Raw genomic sequence first — 22,812 nt, forward strand, 5'->3', positions numbered from 1 at the left:
AGTCAATATTATTCATCAGGAAAATTCAAATAAAAAAGATTGACCCCAAGTATTAGTGAGAATGTGGAGCAACTAGAAATTGCATACTTTTGGGGTATATCACATGGCACAAGCACTTTGAGAAATTGGTGGTTTCTTATAAATCTAAACATGTACCTACCCTATCCTCCTTTCTGTCATAATGAATTTTCTTATTCTCTACTTTTCATCAAAATGGATTCATATAATATGTGGCCCTTATATATCCATCTTCTTTAATGTATATGCTTTCAAGGTTTGTTCATGTTGTAACATATGTCAGGATTTTATTCCTTTTTATTGCCAAATAATAATTCATTGCATAGGTATATGCCACGTTTTATCCATTCTTCAATTGAGGAACTTTTTGGTTGTTTTCACTTTCTGGCTATTATGATTAATGTTGCTGTGAACATTTGTATATAAGTTTTGTAAAGACATATGTTTCCAGGGTGCCTGGGTGGCTCAGTCATTAAGTGTCTGCCTTCAGCTCAGGTCATGATCCCAGAGTCCTGGGATCAAGCCCCACACTGGGCTCCTTGCTCCGCGGGAAGCCTGCCTTTCCCTCTTCCACTCCCCCTGCTTGTGTTCCTTCTCTCACTATTGTCTCTTTCTGTCAAATAAATAAATAAAATCTTACAAAAAAAAAAAAAAGCCAAACCATAGGTTTCCATTACTTGGGAATTTAGAAGTAGAATTACTAGATCATAAGATAACGCTATGTTTAGCTTTTGAGGAATTGCCAAACCATTTCTGGGAGGGGCTGTATCATTTTACAGTCCCACAGCAATATTTGAAAGTTATGTTTCCTCCATATCCTTGCCAGTACTTGGCATAATATAAATTATATATATTTTACATGCACAAATATTATATATGTGTGTATATATATATATATTGTGTGTATGTGTATACCTACACACACATCCATACTGTCTTTTCAATCATGGAAGTGGTATATCATTGAGATTTAGATTTGCATTTTCCTACTGGCTAATGACATTGAGCATCTTTTCATGTGCTTTTTGTCTGTCTTCCTTGGGGAGATGTTTATTCAAATCCTTTGTCCATTTAAAAAATGGGGTTATTTATGGTTTTATTGTTGAGTTCTTTATATATTATAGATATAAGTCCCTTATCAAATCTTTGCAATTATGTGTTCACATTCTGTGTGTTTTGTTTTCTTATTTTTGATAGCTGTCCTTTGGAACATAAAAATTTATTTTGGAGGCACCTGGTGGCTCATTTGGTTAAGTATTTGCGTGCTGCTTGGGTCATGGTCCTAGAGTCCTGGGATCAAGCCCTACATCACTCCCTGCTCAGTGGGGCTTCTCTCTGTCCCTCTGCTACCCCCCCCCCCACTTGTGCTCTCTTGTTCATACTCTCTCTCAAATAAATAAAAACCTTTTTTCAAAACAGTTTTTAATTTTGATGAAACCTATTTTATTTTATTTTTTTGTTGCTTCTGTTTTTGGTGTCCTATCTAAGAAACCCTTATTTTATCTGAGGCTGGTAAGATTTATGTTTTCTTCTAAGAACTTTATTATTTTAGCTTTCACATTTTGAATTTTGAATTTTTGTATGTAGTTTAAAGTATGGGTCTAGATTTTTTGTTTTGCATTGTGGATATTCAGATGTCCTAGCACCATCATCTTCCTTTGAATTATCTTGGCATCACTCTTCATGGAAGTCAGTTGACAATGTATTGATTTATTTCTTGACTCTGAGTTTTGTTTCATGATCTGCATCTCTGTGATGCCAGTGTCATGCTGTGTTGATTACTCTAGTTTTATAGTAAGTTAGTAATTTTTGAAATTGGAAGTGTGAATCTTCCAATTTTGTTCTTTTTCAAGATTGTTTTAGTTATTCTCAGTTTTTTTGTCAGCTTGTGAATGTCTCCAAGACAAGCAACTGGTATTTTGGCATGGATTGGTTTTAACTCTAAATCAATTTAGTCAGTATTGCTATTTTAACTATATTACAAGCTTGGAATATGAGATATCTTTCCATTTATTTAGATATTTTAAATTTTATTTAGTGGTGTTTTGTATTTTTCTATGTACAAGTCTTGTACTTTTTTGTTACGTTTATTCCTAAGTTTTCTTTTTTGATGCTAATATAAATGAAATTGTTTTCTTCATGTAATTTTCAGATTGTTCATTGCCAGTGTATAGAAATATAACTGATATTTTATGTTGATTTTGTATCCTACCACATTGCTGAACTCATTTATTAGCTTTACTTGGGATTTATTTATTGTTTGTGATTTCTATATACAAGATAATGTCATCTGCAAGTAGAGATAGATTTACTTCTCCCTTTTGTTTCTTTTTCTTGCCTAATTGTCCTAACTAGAATATCCAGTACTGTGTTGGATGGAAGTGACAAAAGCTGACATCCTTATCTTGTTCCAACACTGAGAGGGGAAACTTTCGGACTTTGACCATTAAATGTGATAACACTTGTGGGTTTTCATAGATTCCCATTATCAGATTGAGGACGTTCTTTTTATTATTTTTATTTTTTTAATTAAAGTTATGTAGATAAGATTTTTTCAAAACACAATTGGTCATAATACATTTGATAATATATTAAATATGAATTATTCATTTTCATAAGAAATAAAACTTTTATATGCAGGATTTTAATCCTCAGTTGCGTATTTTTATCACAAAAGAGGTTAGATTTTTGTCATATGCATCTTCTGCTGAGATTAATGTATTTGGGCCTTTTTTAAAAAACTTTGTTTTTGTTTTTGTTTTTGTATGTTGAACCAACCTTCCATTCCCACTTATCTTCCTTCCTACTGGTTACTCATTTAGTATTCCCTGACTTGATGAATACCATCTAAACCATCCAGATGCCCAAGCAAGAAATCCTAGACCCTTCTCTTTCCCTTACTCACTACATCCAATCAGTTGATTTTGTCTTTTTTTTTTTTTTAAGATTTTATTTATTTGTCAGAGAGAGATTGAGAGAAAGAGAGACTGAGCAAGCAGGGGCAGCCAGAGGCAGAAGCAAGCAGTGTGGGACTTGATCCCAGGACCCTAGGATCATGACCTGAGTCAAAGGCAGCTGCTTAACCTACTGAGCCATCCAGGAGTTCCCAGTTGTTTCTGTCTTAATATGTTCCTAAATTTTCCCACTTTGAATCCACCCTCACTCTGATGCCAGGGGTGATTTTTTTTTCTTCCCAAAGTTGAATCTCCTATTCTAAATCTACTTGTAGAAAAGTTTATGAAGGAGAAATTTCTATGAACTCCCTGCCTTCTGATAATGTACATAAACCATTACCAGCTGTTAAGTCTTTGTCTTGGTTTTAAAGACTCAGATTATTTTCTGTGAATTATGAGTGACATTTCTGTTTCTTGAAATGAGATTTGTGTTATAGTAAGTAGCCAAAACAGTATGGTATTGGCATAAAAATAGACACATAGATCAATGAAACAGAGCCCAGGAATAAACCTACATATATATGGACAATTAGTTTACGACAGAGGAGCCAAAGACATGAAATGGAGGAAGGACATTCTCTTTTTAAATGAATGGTGTTGGGAAAACTGAACAACCACATACAAAAGAATGAAACTTGACCACTATCTTATACTGTACATAAAAATTAACTGAAAATGGATTAAAAACTTGAATGTAAATCCTGAAACCATTAAATTCCTAGAGAAAAACAGGTGGTAAGCTCCTTGACATCAATCTTAGCATTTATTTGTGGATATGACTTCAAAGACAAGGGAAACCAAAGCAAAAGTAAACAAATTGAAATATATCAAACTAAAGAGCTTCAGCATGGTGAAAGAAACCATCATCAAAAGGAAAAAGCAACCTACTGAATGGGTATTTGCCAAAATTACATATTTGGCAAGGGATTAACATCAAAAACATAAAGAACTCGTACAACTTAACAAAAAAAATCTAATTAAAAAAACGGGAAGGGGGCACCTGGGTGGCTCAGTGGGTTAAGGCCTCTGCCTTCGGCTCAGGTCATGATCCCAGGGTGCTGGGATCGAGCCCCACATCAAGCTGTCTGCTTTGCAGGGAGCCTGCTACCTCTTCTCTCTCTCTCTGCCGGCCTTTCTGCCTACTTGTGATCTCTGTCTGTCAAATAAATAAATAAAATCTTTTTTAAAAAATGGGAAGAAGATATGTATAGACATTTTTCCAAAGAAGATAAATCAGTGGCCAACAGGTACATGAAAAGATGTTCAACATCCATAATTATTAGGGAAATGCAAATCAAAACCACAATGAGATATCACCTCGCATGAGTAGACTGGCTATCATCAAAAAGACAAGAAAAAAACACATGTTGGAGAGAATGTGGAGAAATGGGAACCCTCCTAAATAAAACCCTGAGAATGTAAATTAGTGCATCCACTATGTAAAATACTATGGCTGTTTCTTAAAAAGTTGACAATAGAACCGCCATACTATCCAGCAATTCCTCTTCTGAGCATTTATCTGAAGAATGTGAAAACATTAACCAAAAAGATATGTGCAGCTTATTGTTAATTGCAGTATCATTTACAGTAGCCATGATGAAACAGTCTAAATGTGGTCAGTGGATGAATTGATAAAGAAGGTGTGGTATATACACAGAATGGACTACTACCATTCCATAAAAAGCCATAAAAAGCCATAAAAAGTGAAATCAGATGGCAACAGCATCAGTGGGTGAATGGATGAAATTAGCCATAAAAAGAGTGAAATCAGATGGCAACAACATGGATGGACCTTGAAGGTATTAGGTGAACTAAGTCAGAAGGAAAAAGTAAAAAACAATATGATCTCGTCATATGTGAATCTAAAAACAACAACAACAACAAATAAAACAAAAATGAACTCATACACAGAAAATAGATTGGTGGTTATCACAAAGGTAATGGTGATTCTACAATGGTGGGTGGTTGAGGGGTGGGCAAAATGGGTGAAGGAAGTCAAATGTATGACGATAAATGGTAACTAGATTTTTGGAGGTGATCGTTTTGAGATGAATATAGATACTTAATTATAATATTATATACCTGAAACTTATATAATGTTACATACCAATGTTACTTCATTTAAGAATGGGATTTGTAATTCAAGTATTATCATAGGGGTGCTGCTAAATACTATTTTTGGACACTAAGATTAGAGTAAAATTGGAGAAAAGGCTTAAAAACAGATGAAGACCAAATGGGAAAATGGCATGTGGTAAGGTTGCTACTAATTTGTTGCTGAGGTGCAGTTGATCTCTTGAGAGAATTATTTTCTTGCAAAGTTTACACACGTTGTATCATATTACAGAGATTATGAAGTCTATCATCAGTCTGCTTATCACATACATATACTAGTTAAGTAACAACTTTTTGCATGAATTTTTGTAGAAGTTATTTATTTATTTTTAAAGATTTTATTTATTTGACAGAGACACAGCAAGAGAGGGAACACATGCAGGGGGAATGGGAGAGGGAGAAACAGACTTCCTGCTGAGTAGGAAGCCCGTTTGGGGCTCGATCTCAGGACACTGGGATCATGACCCAAGCCTGAGGTAGATGCTTAATGACTAAGCCACCCATATGCCCCTGTAGAAGTTATTTTAAATCCAAATTATTTAAAATGGATAACATCTAATTTTTGCATTGGTATATATAAAGTTTACATCTATCAAATACTATAAAAGCTCTATAATCAATTTTAAGTCAATTTGTTTATTTATTTTGCAGCCTTGCATTGCATCCTGAACGAGTATTAGTAGCAACAGGACAAGTTGGGAAGGAGCCTTATATCTGTGTTTGGGATTCATACACTGTGCAGACCATATCAGTTCTAAAGGATGTTCATACACATGGTATAGCCTGTTTAGCATTCGACTTAGATGGACAGGTATGTGATATGTTTTCTCTTTTCCTAAACTATATCTTAAAAATGTGTACCATAAGAAATTATTATAAATCTATAAATATTAAATTGGAAAGCAATAGATGAAAGATGCCTATTTGTTCAAGGGTAGAGGTAGGTAGGTTGGGTGGATAGTTAATGAGTATAATAAAATAAGAACAGTAAGGAGTCTTTATTTCATGTATCAAGAACTTTTTAATCAACACTATTAAGAAAGCCAAAGAGATTCTGACTCAGTAGAGTATTACCTGGTTGTCCTAGAAAATTTTACATATTAATAACTCTTTTCCAGGTAGTTGAGTTGATAGGACAGATGGGAGACATCTTAGGAAAACTAGGTTTCTCTAAGTAGAGCTGTATGCATTTTTTCGGTTATTTTAAAGGTTTCTGTTAAAATTACATTTTTTATTGAAAATAGAGGCAGCTCTTATGAGCTATTTTTATACAAAATCAAAGTTGAAAACAAAGTATAATTATCATTCCACTTACTTATTACTCCCCAAATTATTATCTACTTCTAATTAATGATTGTTAAAAAAATTAAACATGCCAAGAACTTTTTTGTGGTGCTTTCATGAAACTTGTTATACCAAAAACATATTTAAGTAGTAGTAAGAAGTTGAATTTTGCAGATGTGGTTAATTTATAGCCTTTAATTTTTATGTTAAAATTAGACTTTAAAAATCATTTTAATTTTTAAAGAAATTTTAGTTACCTGCTTTTCAGTTCATAAAATTAATTTTATATTGATATTTTACAAAAACAGATTACATTGTGTTCTGTTTCCTTGAAAATGATAAAGTACATGTTTTATTTATAACTCTGAGGAATAGCTTATTCGAGTAGCATTAGATTAATGACTTTCTTTTAAGAGTCTGGTAAGAGATCTTTAAAGACTTAACTGGAAGCTTTCATTTGGGGAAAAATGTGTTTCTAGGTTTAATATCAATATGTAGCAGTGATTGGCAATTATAGATCCTTAATTTGCACCCCATTTTTACTATTATTTTTCAAGTCCCTTACTGTCCTCATATCCATTTCATTTTCTTTTTTTAAAGAAAGAGAATAATACTCTTTACCTACCTTATAGAAGATTAAATTTTATGAAACAAACCTCCACAGCTTTTTTTAATCATTTATCAAGTGTTCTGAAGTCCAAGGTGTATTAACTATAATAAGCATCTGTATACTTTAAACACAGATGTTTTCTTAATTTTGAAATTGTTCTTTCTAAATGTAATATGTTGCATTGTTGAGGAATTTCTTTAATATATACAAGGAAAAGTCATGCCCATAGATTTTCCTAGTTGAAAGGCCTTTAATTTGCTTAAGTAACTTGAAAAGCCTTGGTTACATGTATTATCACAGATCTTTATGAGAATGTGTTACTTAAAAATTTAAGCTTATAGAAAACATAACAGCTAAAAGTTACTGAGCACATACTAAGTACCAAGCATTGTGCTAAGCCTACCTTATCTTATTTAATCCTCACAGCAACCCTATGAAATAGATACTATTATTATCTCTATTTTACAGATAAAGAAACTGAGACTTAGAGAGGTTAAATAACTTGCCCCAGGTTACACAGCTAGTAAATGGAGCCAGAGCGGAAACCCAGGTCAGTCACACTCCAAAGCTCATGTTTTTAACCGCAATACTCTCCTGCCTCCCAAACATGGAACTTAGGAGGTAGTGATTTATATTTCAGAAGGAATTCATCCATCTTAAATATAGTTAAAGCTTATAAGGAACTGCTGCCAATTGAAGATTAAATTAAGAAGAGTATCTCTGAAATGATATTACTGAGAAAATGTTTTAGTTAAAAAAATATATTTGAGAACATATCTATTCACTAATATCTATAAACTGTTTATGAGTTATCAACTAGAAAATATCATATGATTTTTGCATTTTGTACTAGGTTTGAAACTATAAGTGCTCTCTTAAGATTTATCCAATGAATGAGTTTCCTTGTTGGTAGTAAGCTGAATGTTATTTTCCCAGAGGCTTTCTTCTAAATGGACTGAATACTCTAATACCAGAAGTCTGCCTTACTGAGAACAATTAGGACTTGATATGCATGTAAATGCACATCAAATAGGAACTCAAATTTCTTAGTGGGAAGAAGGAAAATTTGAGTGGTACTTTGTCTTGAAAATATAAAATACATTTTAAAAACATTTCTCATATTAAAATCTAAGCTATAATAACAGATCTGGTGATTCACAGAATAAATAAGAATAGTGTTACTTTTTAAACCTAATTTTGTCAGTTATGTGACGTTACAAAATAAAATGCTTTAGTTTACCTTTGACTATTGGCACATGATTATGAAGAGAGTCATTTTTGCAAAAACAGTAGGGGAGTTCACTGGTTTTTTCAAGTGCCTTTTAGAAATCTCTTGATATCAGGACATAGCTCAAGTGCCTAATGTATTTTTCTTGAGTTTTTTTTCCTATTTCTTTGCCAGACCTAATTTCCGATGGCTTTATTTATGATTATACCAGTATTTACTCCATTAAGCCCTGAATCTTTTACAGAATTTGTGATTTTACTTTGTAACAACATGACAATTGTTATGTAATGAACACTGAGATTACCAGGACCCCCATACTAAAATCTTTTAAGTGTAACTGCTCCTTATTTGAGTATGTTTCACAGTTGCAGGAACTTATGGGATCATCTAGTTGTGTCTTTTGGGATATTTTTCTTATTTGAGAATTTAGTGTGCTAAAACTTTTTAATGAATACTTCCAATTCAATTAATGGACACAACGAAGATTTTGTTTGGGACTTAGATCAAGGAGGAATTTAGGAAGATGGTTAGAGGCTTCTTTACCTGGTTTTCTTTCTCCCTCTCTGACTTTTTACTTCTTAATCTTTAAAGGAGCTTTTCCTTCTATCTGGTTCTTAAATATCAGTGTTATTTAGGAGTTTGTAGCCTTCTTATTCTCTCACATGATTTTAACGTCCCCATCAGTTAACAGTGGCCCCGGCTTCTCTCCTTAACTCTAGACACCCCCTCCCTTGCGTGTCATACAAATATACCAAATATTACACATTTAAAACTGAATCTCCCTTTATTCCAACTCTATTAAAACACAAAGTTTATTCTTTCTCTGGCTCTGGCCTACATTTCTAGCTTTGTCTCCTGCCACTTTCCAGGTGGTACTCCCCTAAGCTATCCTGAATTAGGCTTTTTCTTGAAAATACCATGATCTCTCTAATCTTGGTGTCCTTTGGTCTGAAAGGCACTTTCTCTTACTTTTCTACCCAAATCCTCCTCAGTCTTTCAAGATACTGTTAAAGCATTACTTTAAAAAGTTTCTTGTTTATTTGGAAGAGAGAGAAAATACATGCATGAGGCAGGGAGAGGGAAAAAGAGAAAGAGGAGCAGACTCCTTGCTGAGCAGGGAGCCTGACAAATAGCTCCATCCCAGGATTCTGGGATCATGACCTGAGCTGAAGGCAGATACTCAACTGAGCCATGCAGACACCCTGAAAGCATTACTTTTACTGGAAAACCTTATTTTCTTCCTTATCTACCTAGGCTGGGTTAAATGTGAGGGAAAAATGATAAAAAATGACAGAAAGCTAGGAGAGGAAGTAGTATTGACTTGATTATTTCTACCTTATCCTCTCTGTTGTTACTTAACCTATGTTGAGGGAGGTTGATTTTGGCTATGTAAATTTGCTCAGAGAAGTGCTCCCAGATCTCTTTTGTTACTGCCTATATGTTTGGAGGCTCTATGGAGATACATGGAGTTTTAAAACTTTTGACCAGTTGTGGTTTGCTGTTTGTGTATGATGAGCCAAGTCAGAGAGAAAGGACAGTGCCCCTTAACTGTCCCTCACTTGATGCTTGTCTTGTGAAATTTTAATCTCTACACAGTAAAGATCTCTTTTAGCTAGATACTGATACCTTATAGTTCCGAACTATTAAAGACTCTCAAGAAAGCAAATCCTCTCCTTTTGTTCCCTTGAGATTTCTGCCAGCATGATTTGATGGAGAGCCATAACAGACTATATACTGTATCTTTTTATGGGAGCCATTTATTCCACCCATATGAAATATAATAAATAAATAAATAGTAATTCTACTTTGCAGAAATCTGTTTCTAACTGGGTACTTGATGACCTTTCTAATTTGGAAAGGAAGAGGGCATAGGTTCTTTCTTTCTTTCTTTCTTTCTTTTGGTAAGATTTAATTATTTGAGAGAAAGAGCATGTGGGTGCATGTGTACCCTCACATGCCTGTGTGTGAGTCGGGGGAGGGACAGAGGGTGATAATCTTCAAGCTGACTCTCTGCTGAGCACAGAGCCCAACTCAGGGCTCACACCCATGAGATCTCACACCCATGAGATCATGACCTGAGCTGAAACCAAGAGTTAGACACTCAACCAAGCCACCCATACACCCTGAGAGGATAGGTTCTTAAAGTTAATTAAGATTATGGTAAGCTGGGCACCTGGGAGGCTCAGTGGATTAAAGCCTCTGCCTTCAGCTCAGGTCGTGGTCCTGGGGTCCTGGGATCAAACCCCACATTGGGCTCTCTGCTCAGCGGGGAGCCTGCTTCCTCCTCTCTCTCTCTGTGCCTGCCTCTCTGCCTACTTGTGATCTTTGCCTGTCAAATAAATAAAATCGTAAAAAAAAAAAAAAAAGATTATGGTAAGCTAATAATGATGATAGCAAACATTTTATAATATAGTAACTCTCATATATATTAATTTTCTTGTTAACCCTATGAAACATGTTTATTATCCCCACTTAACAGGTGAGGAAACAAGATACAGAGAGACTGCATAACTGCTGAAAGTAATCCAGTTCATGAGAAATGTAGCTAGTGTTTGAACCTAGGCAGTCTGGTATCAGTGTCTATGCTTTAAATAAGAGATTAGTAAACTTTCTGTAACAAGTCGTATAGGAAATATTTAAGCTTTGTAGACCATACAGTCTCTGGCTCAGCTAGTAGTAGCTCTGCATTGTAGTGGGAAAGCAGTCATAGACAGCTTGTAAAAGAATAGGTATGGCTGTGCTTCAATATAACTTTATTTACAAAAACAGGGTGCAGGCAGGATTTGGCTTGAGTGTTATAGTTTGCTGACCCCTGCTTCTAAACCAGTGCTTTTCACATTTTGTGTTGTGGGCTGATCCTTATGATTTCTTTTTTAACCCTTCAGTTACTTAGAAGTGTATTGTTATTTTCCACCCATTTGGAGCATTTTCTGCATAGCTTCCTGTTATTCTAGTTTTTGTTTTTGTCAGACAACATAGTCTGTATTTTAATTTTTTTAATTTGTTTAGGCTTATTTTGTGATTTTCATGAAGCTCATATGTACTTGGAAAGATCGTGGAAAAACAAGCTGTTTTGTTTCTCCATTTGTTTACTGTGCTGTTTTGTTTCTCCATTTGTTTACTGTGCTATTGTTACTTGTTTTACTTACACATATTTTGTAAATTTTATAGCTGTTATTTTTGCTTTACACAGTTTTAAAAGAAAATTAAAAACAAAAGCCTTATTTACATATTATTTGGGCATTCTTCATTCACAAGTGTATCATTTCTGTGTGCCTGAAGAAATTTCCATTATTGTATCTTCTAGTGCAGATTTGTCAGTGGTGTATTTTCTCACCTTCTGTTTACTTGAATAACATTATTTTGACCCAATTTTCCAAAGATAATTTTGGTAGGTATACTATTCTATGTTACTTTCCCCTCAGCATTTTAAAGATTTTATGTATTTGTTTATTTGAGAGAGAGAGAGTGGAAAGTGCGAGTGGGGGAGGACCAGGATCAGAGGGAGAGGGACGGCCAATTCTGCACTGAGCTCAGAGCCCACTGCAGGCTTGGTCCATGACCCTGAGATCATGACCTGAGCCAAAATCAAGAGTCCAGAGCCAAATGGACTGAGTCACTCAGATACCCCCACCCCTCAGCATTTTAAAAGAGGTTATTCATTGTCGTTTGACTTGTATAGCTTCAGATGAGGAATCTAGGATAATTTTTTAATCTCTGATCCTCTCCACCAAAATTGTCTTTTTTTCTGGCTGCTTTTAAGATTTTTCTCTTTAGCACTGGTTTTGGCACTTTGACTACCATTTGTATTGATGTATGTTTTCTCTATGTTTGATTATTTTTGCTGGTAGTTCACTGAGCTTCTTAGATTTCTGGGTTTATGGGGTGCATCACATTTAGAAAAGTATAGCCATTATTTCTTCAGGGTTTTTTTTGTCTCTTCCTCCATCTTCTCCTTGTGGAGCTAGAATAACTTGTATGTTAGATCACTTGATGTTTTTCTAACGTTAACTAAGGCATTGTTAATTTTTTTTCCATTTTCTTTCTGTGCTTTATTTTGGATAGTTTTTGTTGCTATGTCTTCAAGTTCATCTATCTTTTCTTAATGATCTAAGCTGCTATTAATCCTATGGAATGAATTCTTATTTCACATAATTTAACATTTATTTTTACAAGTTGTGTGTTCTTTTATGTCTTTTATTTCTCATTTTATTCCTTGTATGTTTTAAAATAATTATTGAGCAGGGCTTCTGACTGGCTCAGTCAGTGGAACACGCAACTCTCGATCTCAGGGTTGTGGGTTTGAGCCCCATGTTGGATGTGGAGATTACTTAAAAATATAATCTGAGGGACACCTGGGTGGCTCAGTTGGTTAAGCGGCTGCATTTGGCTCAGGTCATGATCCCAGCGTCCTGGGATGGAGTCCCACATCAGGCTCCTCGCTCAGCAGGGAACCTGCTTCTCCCTCTGCCTCTGCCTGTCATTCTGTCTGCCTGTGCTCACTCTCTCTCTCTCTGACAAATAAATAAAATCTTTAAAAAAATAAATAAAATAAAATCTGAAATATTTCTTAAGCATCTTGAACATTTTCATTTTAATAGCTAATGTCTCAATTTTAATTATTCCTGTGATTCTTAGGTCTCTCTCACTCTCTCTTTTTTTTTTTTTTTTAAGATTTTATTTATTTATTTGACCGAGACCCAGCAAGAGAGGAAACACAAGCAGAGAGAGTGGGAGAGGGAGAAGCAGGCTTCCCACTGAGCGGGGGGCCGGATGTGGGGCTCAATCCCAGGACCCTGGGATCATGACTTGAACTAAAGACAGATGCTTAATGACTGAGCCACCTAATTGCCCCTCTTAGGTCTGCTTCTATTAATGGATTTTTATCCTGATTATATGTCACATTTTCTTCTTTGTTCACATGTCTAATAATTTGTTTTATTGGATGGTGGACATTGTGTATGTTACATTCTGAATTCTTGATTTTGTTGTATTCCTTTAAAGTGTTTTGGTCATTGTTCTGGCAGGTAGTTAAGTTCCTTGTGGATTAGTTTGATCCTTGTGAAAGCTTGCTTTCAAGCTTTTGGAAGACAGGGCTAGAGTAGCTCTTTCTCTAACATTATTGGTTTAATTTCACCACTAAGTTGTGACACTTCTGGGTCACTGAATACCTAGTGAATTTAAAGAGGTATCTATGTTCTGGTTATTTGGAACTCAAGGGATCCTAACACTTTGTGATCTCTGGCAATTTTTTGGCTTTAGCTCCTCAGTAATCGCTTTTTAAAAATTCCCCAGAGTTTGTTCTTTGCATGGCCTCATAGATTTCACCCTATGCATGCAAAGATTAGTGTTCTCAAAGGGTCCCATAAACAAATTTTCTGGGGCTTTTTCTCTGCTCTACGAATTCTAGCTGTTTTGACTTCTCTGAACTCCAGGCTCTGTCTTCTCAAATCAGCAAGTCTCCTGGGCTCTGTTTGGATTCTACCTTTCTACGCTGTAATTTGCAAACTGCTTCCTAGATGAGAGCTGGGGCAAGTGCAGGTCTCACCTTGTTTGTTTCTCCCCTTTCAGGGCTCACAGTGCTTCACTTCCTCTTATGAATGTCTGAAAGCATTTGTTTCATACATTTTGTAATTTTCTAGTTGTTTATAGTGGGGGCAGGTTCAGATCCTAATACTTCTCCGTGGCTGAAAGTCCATCTTTTGTGTTTCTTAATCCCTCTCACAGTTTCCATCTTCCTGTCTCCTCTTCTTACCTCTGTATCTTCATCTCCCTTTAAATGCCTATTTAACTCCTCCACTGTTTTAAATTTATTTTTCATTTCTAAAAATTGCGTTTGCTTCTTCATATCTCCTTGAATACTTTTTACAGTCTCCTATTCTTTGCTCGAATGAAGATACTTTGAAACCTTAATTTTATTTCTCTTCACCTCATAATTCCAGTGTCTGATGTTTTCTAGGACTGGTTTTGCTATTTGTCTTGACTTGCTAATTCTTACTCATAGTCCCTTGTTTCCCATGGCTATGGGGGTTGGGGATGTTTGTTTATTTTTATGTTTACTGAATTGCTACCTGTAGGAATTCTTTGAGGGACGGATTGAAGTGTCAGTTCTCCAAATAGGATTTATATTTGACTCTGCTACACTGTTGAAGATGCTTGAAGAACCCTCAGACCACTCTGAAATTTTCCACTTGAGGAGTTCGTAATTAATGTAGAGTTAGGCCTTATGATTGTATGAAAGCTGTTTTTGACTATCAATTTTCAGGGAGGATTGTCTTTCCCTTAATGCATTGTGGGCCCCCCCCCCCCTTTATTTTCAAAGGAGTGGTTTCTTGTCTTCCCTTACTTCTGAGGAGTTCACTGCTTTAGTCAGAAGTCTCAGGTTCAGATCTACACTATGGACTTGCCCTAAACTTTTTTTTTTTTACTTTAATTTTCAGCGTAACAGTATTCATTGTTTTTGCAGCACACCCAGTGCTCCATGCAATCGATGCCCTCTCCAATACCCACCACCTGGTTCCCCCAACCTCCCACCCCCCACCCCTTCAAAACCCTCAGATTGTTTTTCAGAGTCCATAGTCTCTCATGGTTCACCTCCCCTTCCAATTTCCCTCAACTCCCTTCTCCTCTCTAACTCCCCTTGTCATCCATGCTATTTCTTATGCTCCACAAATAAGTGAAACCATATGATAATTGACTCTCTCTGCTTGACTTATTTCACTCAGCATAATCTCTTCCAGTCCCGTCCATGTTGCTACAAAAGTTGGGTATTCATCCTTTCTGATGGAGGCATAATACTCCATAGTGTATATGGACCACATCTTCCTTATCCATTCGTCCGTTGAAGGGCATCTTGGTTCTTTCCACAGTTTGGCAACCGTGGCCATTGCTGCTATATACATTGGGGTACAGATGGCCTTTCTTTTCACTACATCTGTATCTTTGCGGTAAATACCCAGTAGTTTGACTTGCCCTAAACTTTATCTCCTATTTTCGTTCAGCCTACAGGACAAAAATCAGGCTTCTCAGGAGTTAGCTGGTACTTTTAGAATAAAGTGTACATGGGAGCTCTCTTATCCTCCAGGACTCCCAGAAGTCTCTTTGTTTTTGTTCCAGATTTCATAATTCCTTGACAGCTCAGCAGTACATTTAAAAACATGTTTTTACATTTTTATCCAACATTTTTAGTTTTTAGCAGGAGAGATGTTTATGGTATTTTGTCAGTCCTACTGTTAGAATAGAAGTCTCTCTTCTGTTTCTTAATGTGAAGAACTATACTTATGCAGATATTACCAAGATGTAATACATCCAGCCTTTCTCTGTGAGGTCTATATAATATAAATGTGTAAGTTTTGATATGAAATATAAGTGTGTAAGTTTTGATGTTTAAGTTTATAATACCCATGAGGATAATTTGTTTGCATTTATAATTTGGTTTCTTTTTGATTTGTTTGCCTTTTTATTCCCTCATGGACTTCTTGGATATAATTCAGCGCTTGGTTTCAGTTGGACTTGATTCAAAGAATGCAGTTTGTGTTTGGGATTGGAAGAGAGGGAAAATGTTATCTATGGCTCCTGGTCACACAGATAGAGTAAGTATTCTCCATTGGAGTTTCTACTGGCTATTGGATGGGAAAAAGAGGAGAGCCAGGGGATATGTTTCCATGCTTTGTTATTACCAGATAGTTCATAGGTAATTAAAAATTTAAAGTACAATTATTAGACAATTGTGTATACTTAGATCGAAGTAGTTCACACTTTGGATTTAGTAAATAGATTATTTTAAAAGATGGTACTGTCAGAATTTTTAGAGTATTTTGGTGGTTAATATTTTAAAGTTGCACAAAATGGTTTTCGTGTAATCTGTCATGGTGAGTTGTTAAACATTAATTTATAAGATATATTCTTTATTATCACTGAAGAGAATAATTTTGTACATTTTTAAAGGTAATAAGCATCTTAGATGATTATGTAAGTAGGTGTCAAAGAAACATGATAAAGACTAATGATTTTTTTCTGCTATGAAATTATTTTTCAATCATTAGTTTTTACTATTAAAGTGCATGATTCTAATGTATATTTTATTTCAGCTGGGTTTTTTATTGTTTGCTCTTATAACAAAAATGGTTTGTATATATTTTGAGTTTTGGGAGAAGAACAAAGAACAAAGCTTGAGATCTCCATAACTTAAATATAGGTTAGTTTTGTTTGATCCATAAACAATAAAGCTAAAAAATAAAAACAGAATTTATACTGTGAAATAAATATTGTGATTATTTATGTAAGTAGATCTGTATGATAGAAAGCTATAAAAATGTACTCTATTTCACATACTTAAAGTTCTCTGTTTATAGCTATATAAGTGTTAAATGTACATTCAGTATCTTGCCTCTATAAAAATTATGTAGGTACCTGCCTCATGCTTTAGTTCTGTTGAACTATTCTTATTACTTATAGACAAAATTCTTTTAAAAATTAAAAACAGGTTGTTTTGGAAAGTTCACTGAAGTTAAGAAATAGTTTTGTTCATATCATTTACATATTTCTCATAAGATTGTGAAGTATGGGATTCTGATTATTATTTAGTGAGGAATATTGTTTTATGATGGTAGGGTTTTGGGGTTTTTGGTCTTTTGGATTCTTAAATGATTCTGAAAATAAGTATTTTAACCATGAATCTGATTTGTTTGCAGATATTTGATATCTCTTGGGATTTGTACCAGCCAAATAAACTTGTCAGCTGTGGTGTAAAACATATCAAGGTACTAGAAGAGTCTTATTTTATAATAGTCATGTATACTTACTCTCTGCTGCTAAGTACATACCACACTATTTACAACTTAGGTAGTCTTAGGATTTTGACAGTACTTATTTTTAAAATGTCAACATTTTTAACATTCTGTTGTTCAACCTAACAGGTATTTATTGTGTCATTACTGTATGTGAGGCGCTATAAGGGATATAGGTATGAGTAGGGAATGAATAAAACACTATTTATCAAGAAACTTATAGTCTTGTGAAGTAGGCTTTATTGTGTTCATCTAGTCTTCTCATGGTTTACTTACAGAGCAAAATGTGAGCATAGGAAACCAAGAAAAGTAAGAGGTTTCTTTCACAGAGACAAGATGGTGTGGCAGAAACCTCATGGACGGAGTTGGCTTTGCCATACTTAGCATTGTTTGACTTGGGATTAGTCATGTAGCCTCGTTGAGCTTTTTTTTTTTTTTTTTTTTTTTTTTTTTGTTTTTTTTTTTTTTTTTTTTTTTTGTTTTTTTTTTTTTTTTTGTTTTTTTTTTGTTTTTTTTTTTTTTTTTTTTTTTTTTTAAAGATTTTATTTATTTATTTGACAGAGAGAAATCACGAGTAGATGGAGAGGCAGGCAGAGAGAGAGAGAGAGAGGGAAGCAGGCTCTCTGCTGAGCAGAGAGCCCGATGCAGGACTCGATCCCAGGACCTGAGATCATGACCTGAGCCGAAGGCAGCGGCTTACACCACTGAGCCACCCAGGCGCCCTCGTTGAGCTTTTTTCACATCTTAAAAGTGTGTCTTATAGAGTGGATTAAATAAGGCAGTATTTATTCAAGTGCTTTTCATAGTTCCTAGCACATGGTCATCTTTCTGAAAGTGTTATCTTTTACTTTCTCTATATTTACTCTCTGATTTGACCTTAGCCTTTGTAGTCACAGTTTATTTTGCTTATGAAAGCTCTGAGTTTTGTTTTACAATTATAGTTCAGATTTTGAAGCCCATATAACAGTTACTGTTAAATCCCTGGTGCAGATTGGAAGTGCTTGTTTTTCTTCCATCATCTAATTTAACAGTTCCTTGCAAAAGTTAATTCCTAGTAAGTAAGGTTCTCTGTTCACATTCTTTCTTTGATATGCTCACTTCCATTCACATTTTCTCCAGAGCATCTTTAGCTGCCACTGCAAGTTTGGTTTTGATATTTTGGTACTGATTTGATAATGAATAGTATTAAATATTTTTTGTACAAATATTCAGTAGCAAAAGGTTCTATGTTAGGTTTCAGGTACATAGTATAAGCACTGTGAAGATAGAAATTTTTGTTTTTTTCATCTATGATGAACAAATGTTTGAGGTAGTACTTGATAGAAAATACTTAATTATTGGAAAATTAATAAGTAAACAGATCTTACTGTTTTATATTGTAAATAAAACTGAAAGTTCCATTTTCAGGTTTTAAACAAACTATTTTTCTGAATTAAACTATTTTTACTATGAGTTACATTTCTTTTCTTTTGGTAGAGTCAATGAAAAGCAGGGTAGATCTCTTTGTAGGCAATATGTGTGAGGACACTAAGTCCCAAAGATGATCTAGAACTTCCTTGTCCAGTATAGTAGCAATTAGCCACATGTAGCTATTTAAATTAAGTTAATTAAATTTAAGTTAAGTAAAATTTAATCATTTCTTCAGTCATTCCAGTCACATTTCAAATGCTTAAGGTCCACATGTATCCAGTGGTTACTTTACTGGACAGTATATATAGAGAGAGAATATATTCATCACCACAGAAAGTTCTATTAGATGGCATTGATCTCAATTATAGAACAATAGTTCTTTACTCTGAGTGTGAAAATTATTTAGTTGCCTGGGTTTGACTCTTCAGAGATTCTTTGTCCATTTACCTTGGTGGGGACCCAAGCAATACCATGTTTTATAATTTCCCTCAGGTGAGTCTAATGTGCAGCCAAAGTTGAGAATCACTCCTCTAGATGAAAATAATAGACTGAAAGGAAGGCTTTGTTGAATTTGCTGGAATAGAAGAGAACTAGTGATCCTTGTGCACAGGAATCATGGAGTTTTTAGAATTAAAAATCATAAAGTTTCATTGATTAAAAGCGTTCATTAGGTATTTAAATGGATAAGCATCACAATTTTTAGTTTTCTGAGGCTTCTGGTTTTAAGATCTTTAGGTCTTGAAATAAGATCTGAAAGATGAGATACGATCTTTATTATCAACAAATTATGTTACTTTAAGTGGTAATTTACTTATTATAAAGTTGAATTTATTCTCTGGGCCAAATATCTTTGTGTAAAACTCTTCTTATATCCTTGCCCTGTTCCATTTTTGTTTCTTTATTTCTTTCTGCAAACTATTAAAATTTATCTGAATCTACATAAAAGAACAAAAACCCTGGTCATAAAGATTTATGTTTGACTTCCTGTTTTCTCCTAAAAATGAACGAATTATTCCAAATATATATCTCTTTTATTTTTAAGCTTTACAAGTAAAGGAATTGCTCAGCTTTGAAATATCAATGAGAGCAACATTTTTTTCCCCATCTTTACTTCACCAAAGATTGAATGTTAGGTTTGGTCCTCCTTCCTATTAGTGTATATCATCTTCATTTTCATTGCTAACACATAGCCAGATCTTTCACTTGTTGGAGTTTCAAGTAGATTTTTTCCAGAGACCAAAGGAGGGAAGCGTAGCCTATTGTAAAAATAATCTAGCTCACCCCCCTTATTCTTACAGATAAGGATTGAAACCAGTGACTTGTCTGTTATAATATAGCTATTGACAACACTAGGATGAGGATGTGAACATTTGAATGCTAATGTTTCATAAGGGGATTTCTTAGGTAATTTTTGGTCTGCTGCTCTAATATAGCTTCACAGTATTAGAAATATTTTCCTTTATTTTATAAGCATTCTTTGGTAATTTGATGATACTGTGTACCTTTTAGTTCTGGAGTTTATGTGGAAACGCTCTGACCCCAAAACGAGGGGTCTTTGGTAAGACTGGTGACCTTCAAACAATTTTGTGCCTGGCCTGTGCAAGGGATGAATTAACATATTCTGGTGCACTTAATGGGGATATATATGTTTGGAAAGGAATCAATCTTATAAGGACAATACAAGGAGCCCATACTGTAAGTATATTTACATATTTTGAACACCTTTAGATAACTACTTAACTTCTTATCCTAGAACAAAAGATTATATAATATAGCAGACTTTCTAATCACTTCAGTTACTTGAAAAATGCTGTTCTAACTGAATTATCTGTTGGTTTTCAAGATTTCAATGAAGAAACATTATGCAATTAGACACATGGATATTCATTAAATTAGTATAATTAGTAACTTGTTTAAACCGTTGCTCCAGTATGGTATCTTTCTCGAAGTGTTGATAAAAAGTTTATTAAATTCAACAAAAGTATTCTAGGTTAACTACATTAGAGTAAAGTTAGTACTCTTTTTTGGTTTTGTTTTAAAGATTTTATTTATTTATTTGACAGAGAGCATGAGCACAAGCAGGGGGAAGGGGAGGGGCAGGCAGAGAGAGAAGCACATTCCCAGCAGAGCAAGGAGCCCCATGTGGGATTCGATCCCAGGACCCTGGGATCATGACCTGAGCCAAAGGCCACTGTTTAACCAACTGAACCACCCAGGTGTCCCTAAAGCTAGTATTCTTATGACTAATTTACCAGTGGGAAATTTGGGGACAATTCTAGAAAACAATACCTTTTTAATTTTAATATCATTTTTTATTGAGTGGCAAAGAAATTTAATTTTTGTAATTCATGAGATTTTCATATTAAAAAGTTAACAAATCTGGAGTGAGGGGAATCTGTTGTTAAAACCTTGTAGTTTTTTTTTTTTTTTTTTGATTAAGGATTTTTAGTAGTTGGGTCTCTTACATAGAGAAGGGAACTAGAGAGTGCAAAGCTGCCACATGATTAGCAGTGAGATCTCAAGTAGAGAAGTTATTAAATGTACTAATATGACCCACTATTAAATAGATAATATATCACATATTACATATATTGAAGAACCACTTAGAACAGGACTTGCTTTGAGCAAAATGTCTGAAGACCAGAAATACCAGATTCTTTTCCACAAAGATTGCAGCAACTCCTGTTTTCCTCTTAGTGCATAAAAATACCAGTTTCTTCCTTGTACACCTCAGTACAGGATGTGACCACTTTTGTAAATTTTGGGTTGCTTTCTGGCTGCAAAATAGTAACGTCTTGTTTTAGTTGTTTCTTATTTGTGAAATTTCATATATTTATTGGCTACTTGACATTCCTTTTCTATTAATTGGTTGTTATTACCCTTTGCTCTTTTTTGTTGTCTTTGTGGTTTGATTCTCTGTATTCACTTATATATTAGGGATGTTAACCCTTCAACAGCCCTACACATTGTAGATATCTCCCCAATCTGTTTGTCTTTGTTATGATATCTTTTCTCATATGAAAAATTGTTTTCCTTTGTGGTTTTTGGGTAACCTGCTTGCATAAAAGTTCTCTCATAGTTCAAAGTTATGTAAGTGTTCTTTTTTAACATACTTATTTCTTACATTTAAGATTTTATGTCTAAGGGCGCCTGGGTGGCTCAGTGGGTTAAAGCCTCTGCCTTCAGTTCAGGTCATGATCCCAGGATCCTGGGATTGAGCCCCACATCCGCATCTGCTCTCTGCTCAGCAGGGAGCTTGCTTCCTCCTCTCTCTCTGCCTGCCTCTCTCCCGACTTATGATCTCTGTCAAATAAATAAAAACTTTAGAATTTTATGTCTATAATTCATATTTATATGTGGTGTAGGTTTAACTTTACATTATGCCCATGTCATGGACCATATATTGTTTTCATATATGTGTGTGTGTGTGTGTGTGTGTATAATTTGTGTTTTCTGATATTCCGATGTCATATCAAACTCTTTTAAAGTGTGTTTCTACCTACACACAGATTTTCTTAATGAGAATATATTGTTAAATTACTTTTTTTCTCTGTTAGGCAGGAATTTTTAGTATGAATGCTTGTGAAGAAGGCTTTGCTACTGGTGGCAGAGATGGCTGTATTCGTCTTTGGGATTTAACTTTTAAACCGATTACTATGATTGATCTCAGGGAAACAGACCAGGGATATAAAGGTAATAACAAAACAAATGTCTGACTACTAGGCAAATTCTAAATATAGCCAAGATTGTCTGTTTCTTTTAATAAATATAAATTTATGTTTTGTAAATATAAATGAGACTCAAATTTGCCCTCATATATTGTGTGCTTTTAATTGCACTCCCTTTATTGAGAGGTGAATTTGCCTAAAGACAGTCTATGTTTACTGTTATGACAAGGATTCTTTTGTATATCTAATGCTTATTATGATGGAACTTAGAGATGTGACAAGTGCTTGCTTAGGTAACCTTGGATTTTGAAAATATTTTACTATTAGAATGTCAAATGTAAGTATTTAGCAACTGTTGAAAATAAAGTGTGTTGAGGTATGGAGAAGATTTTGTTCAGGATGATTTAAATTCATATAGATGTGTTTTGTTTTTTTTTTTTTCATCCAAATTTGTCAACAATTGGGAGATTTTCTTCTTTGGGGATTTAAAAAATTGATATAATAAAACAGAATCACTATTAAGAAACCTTTTATTCACTTGTATAGGAATAGGATTGGAAGTTGCAGAGGTCTGTGTTTAAGCCTTATTTCAGTCACTTACTAGGTGTGTGACCTTGGGCCACATATTTAATCTCATCTATAAGTGAGAAAAACTATCTCATAGGATTAAATGAGCTAATTTAATATATATAAAATGTTTAAAAGTGCCTGGGACATAATAATCATCCAGTAAATG

At 34.5% G+C, this 22,812-nt stretch overlaps 1 protein-coding gene across 1 annotated transcript in view; it reads left to right on the forward strand.

Annotated features, from left to right (window-relative positions):
- EML5 (EMAP like 5) overlaps window positions 1-22,812 on the forward strand; it is a 181,319-nt gene that overhangs the window by 23,924 nt on the left and 134,583 nt on the right. Inside the window, exons 2-6 of the mRNA XM_059373561.1 lie at window positions 5,739-5,898; window positions 15,703-15,801; window positions 16,903-16,971; window positions 19,918-20,103; window positions 21,966-22,101. Of these exons, the coding sequence (XP_059229544.1) occupies window positions 5,739-5,898; window positions 15,703-15,801; window positions 16,903-16,971; window positions 19,918-20,103; window positions 21,966-22,101 (650 nt within the window). The remainder of the gene's footprint in view (window positions 1-5,738; window positions 5,899-15,702; window positions 15,802-16,902; window positions 16,972-19,917; window positions 20,104-21,965; window positions 22,102-22,812) is intronic.

The sequence above is a fragment of the Mustela nigripes genome, chromosome 13, assembly GCF_022355385.1.
Source record: "Mustela nigripes isolate SB6536 chromosome 13, MUSNIG.SB6536, whole genome shotgun sequence".
NCBI classification, from domain to species: Eukaryota; Metazoa; Chordata; class Mammalia; order Carnivora; family Mustelidae; genus Mustela; species Mustela nigripes.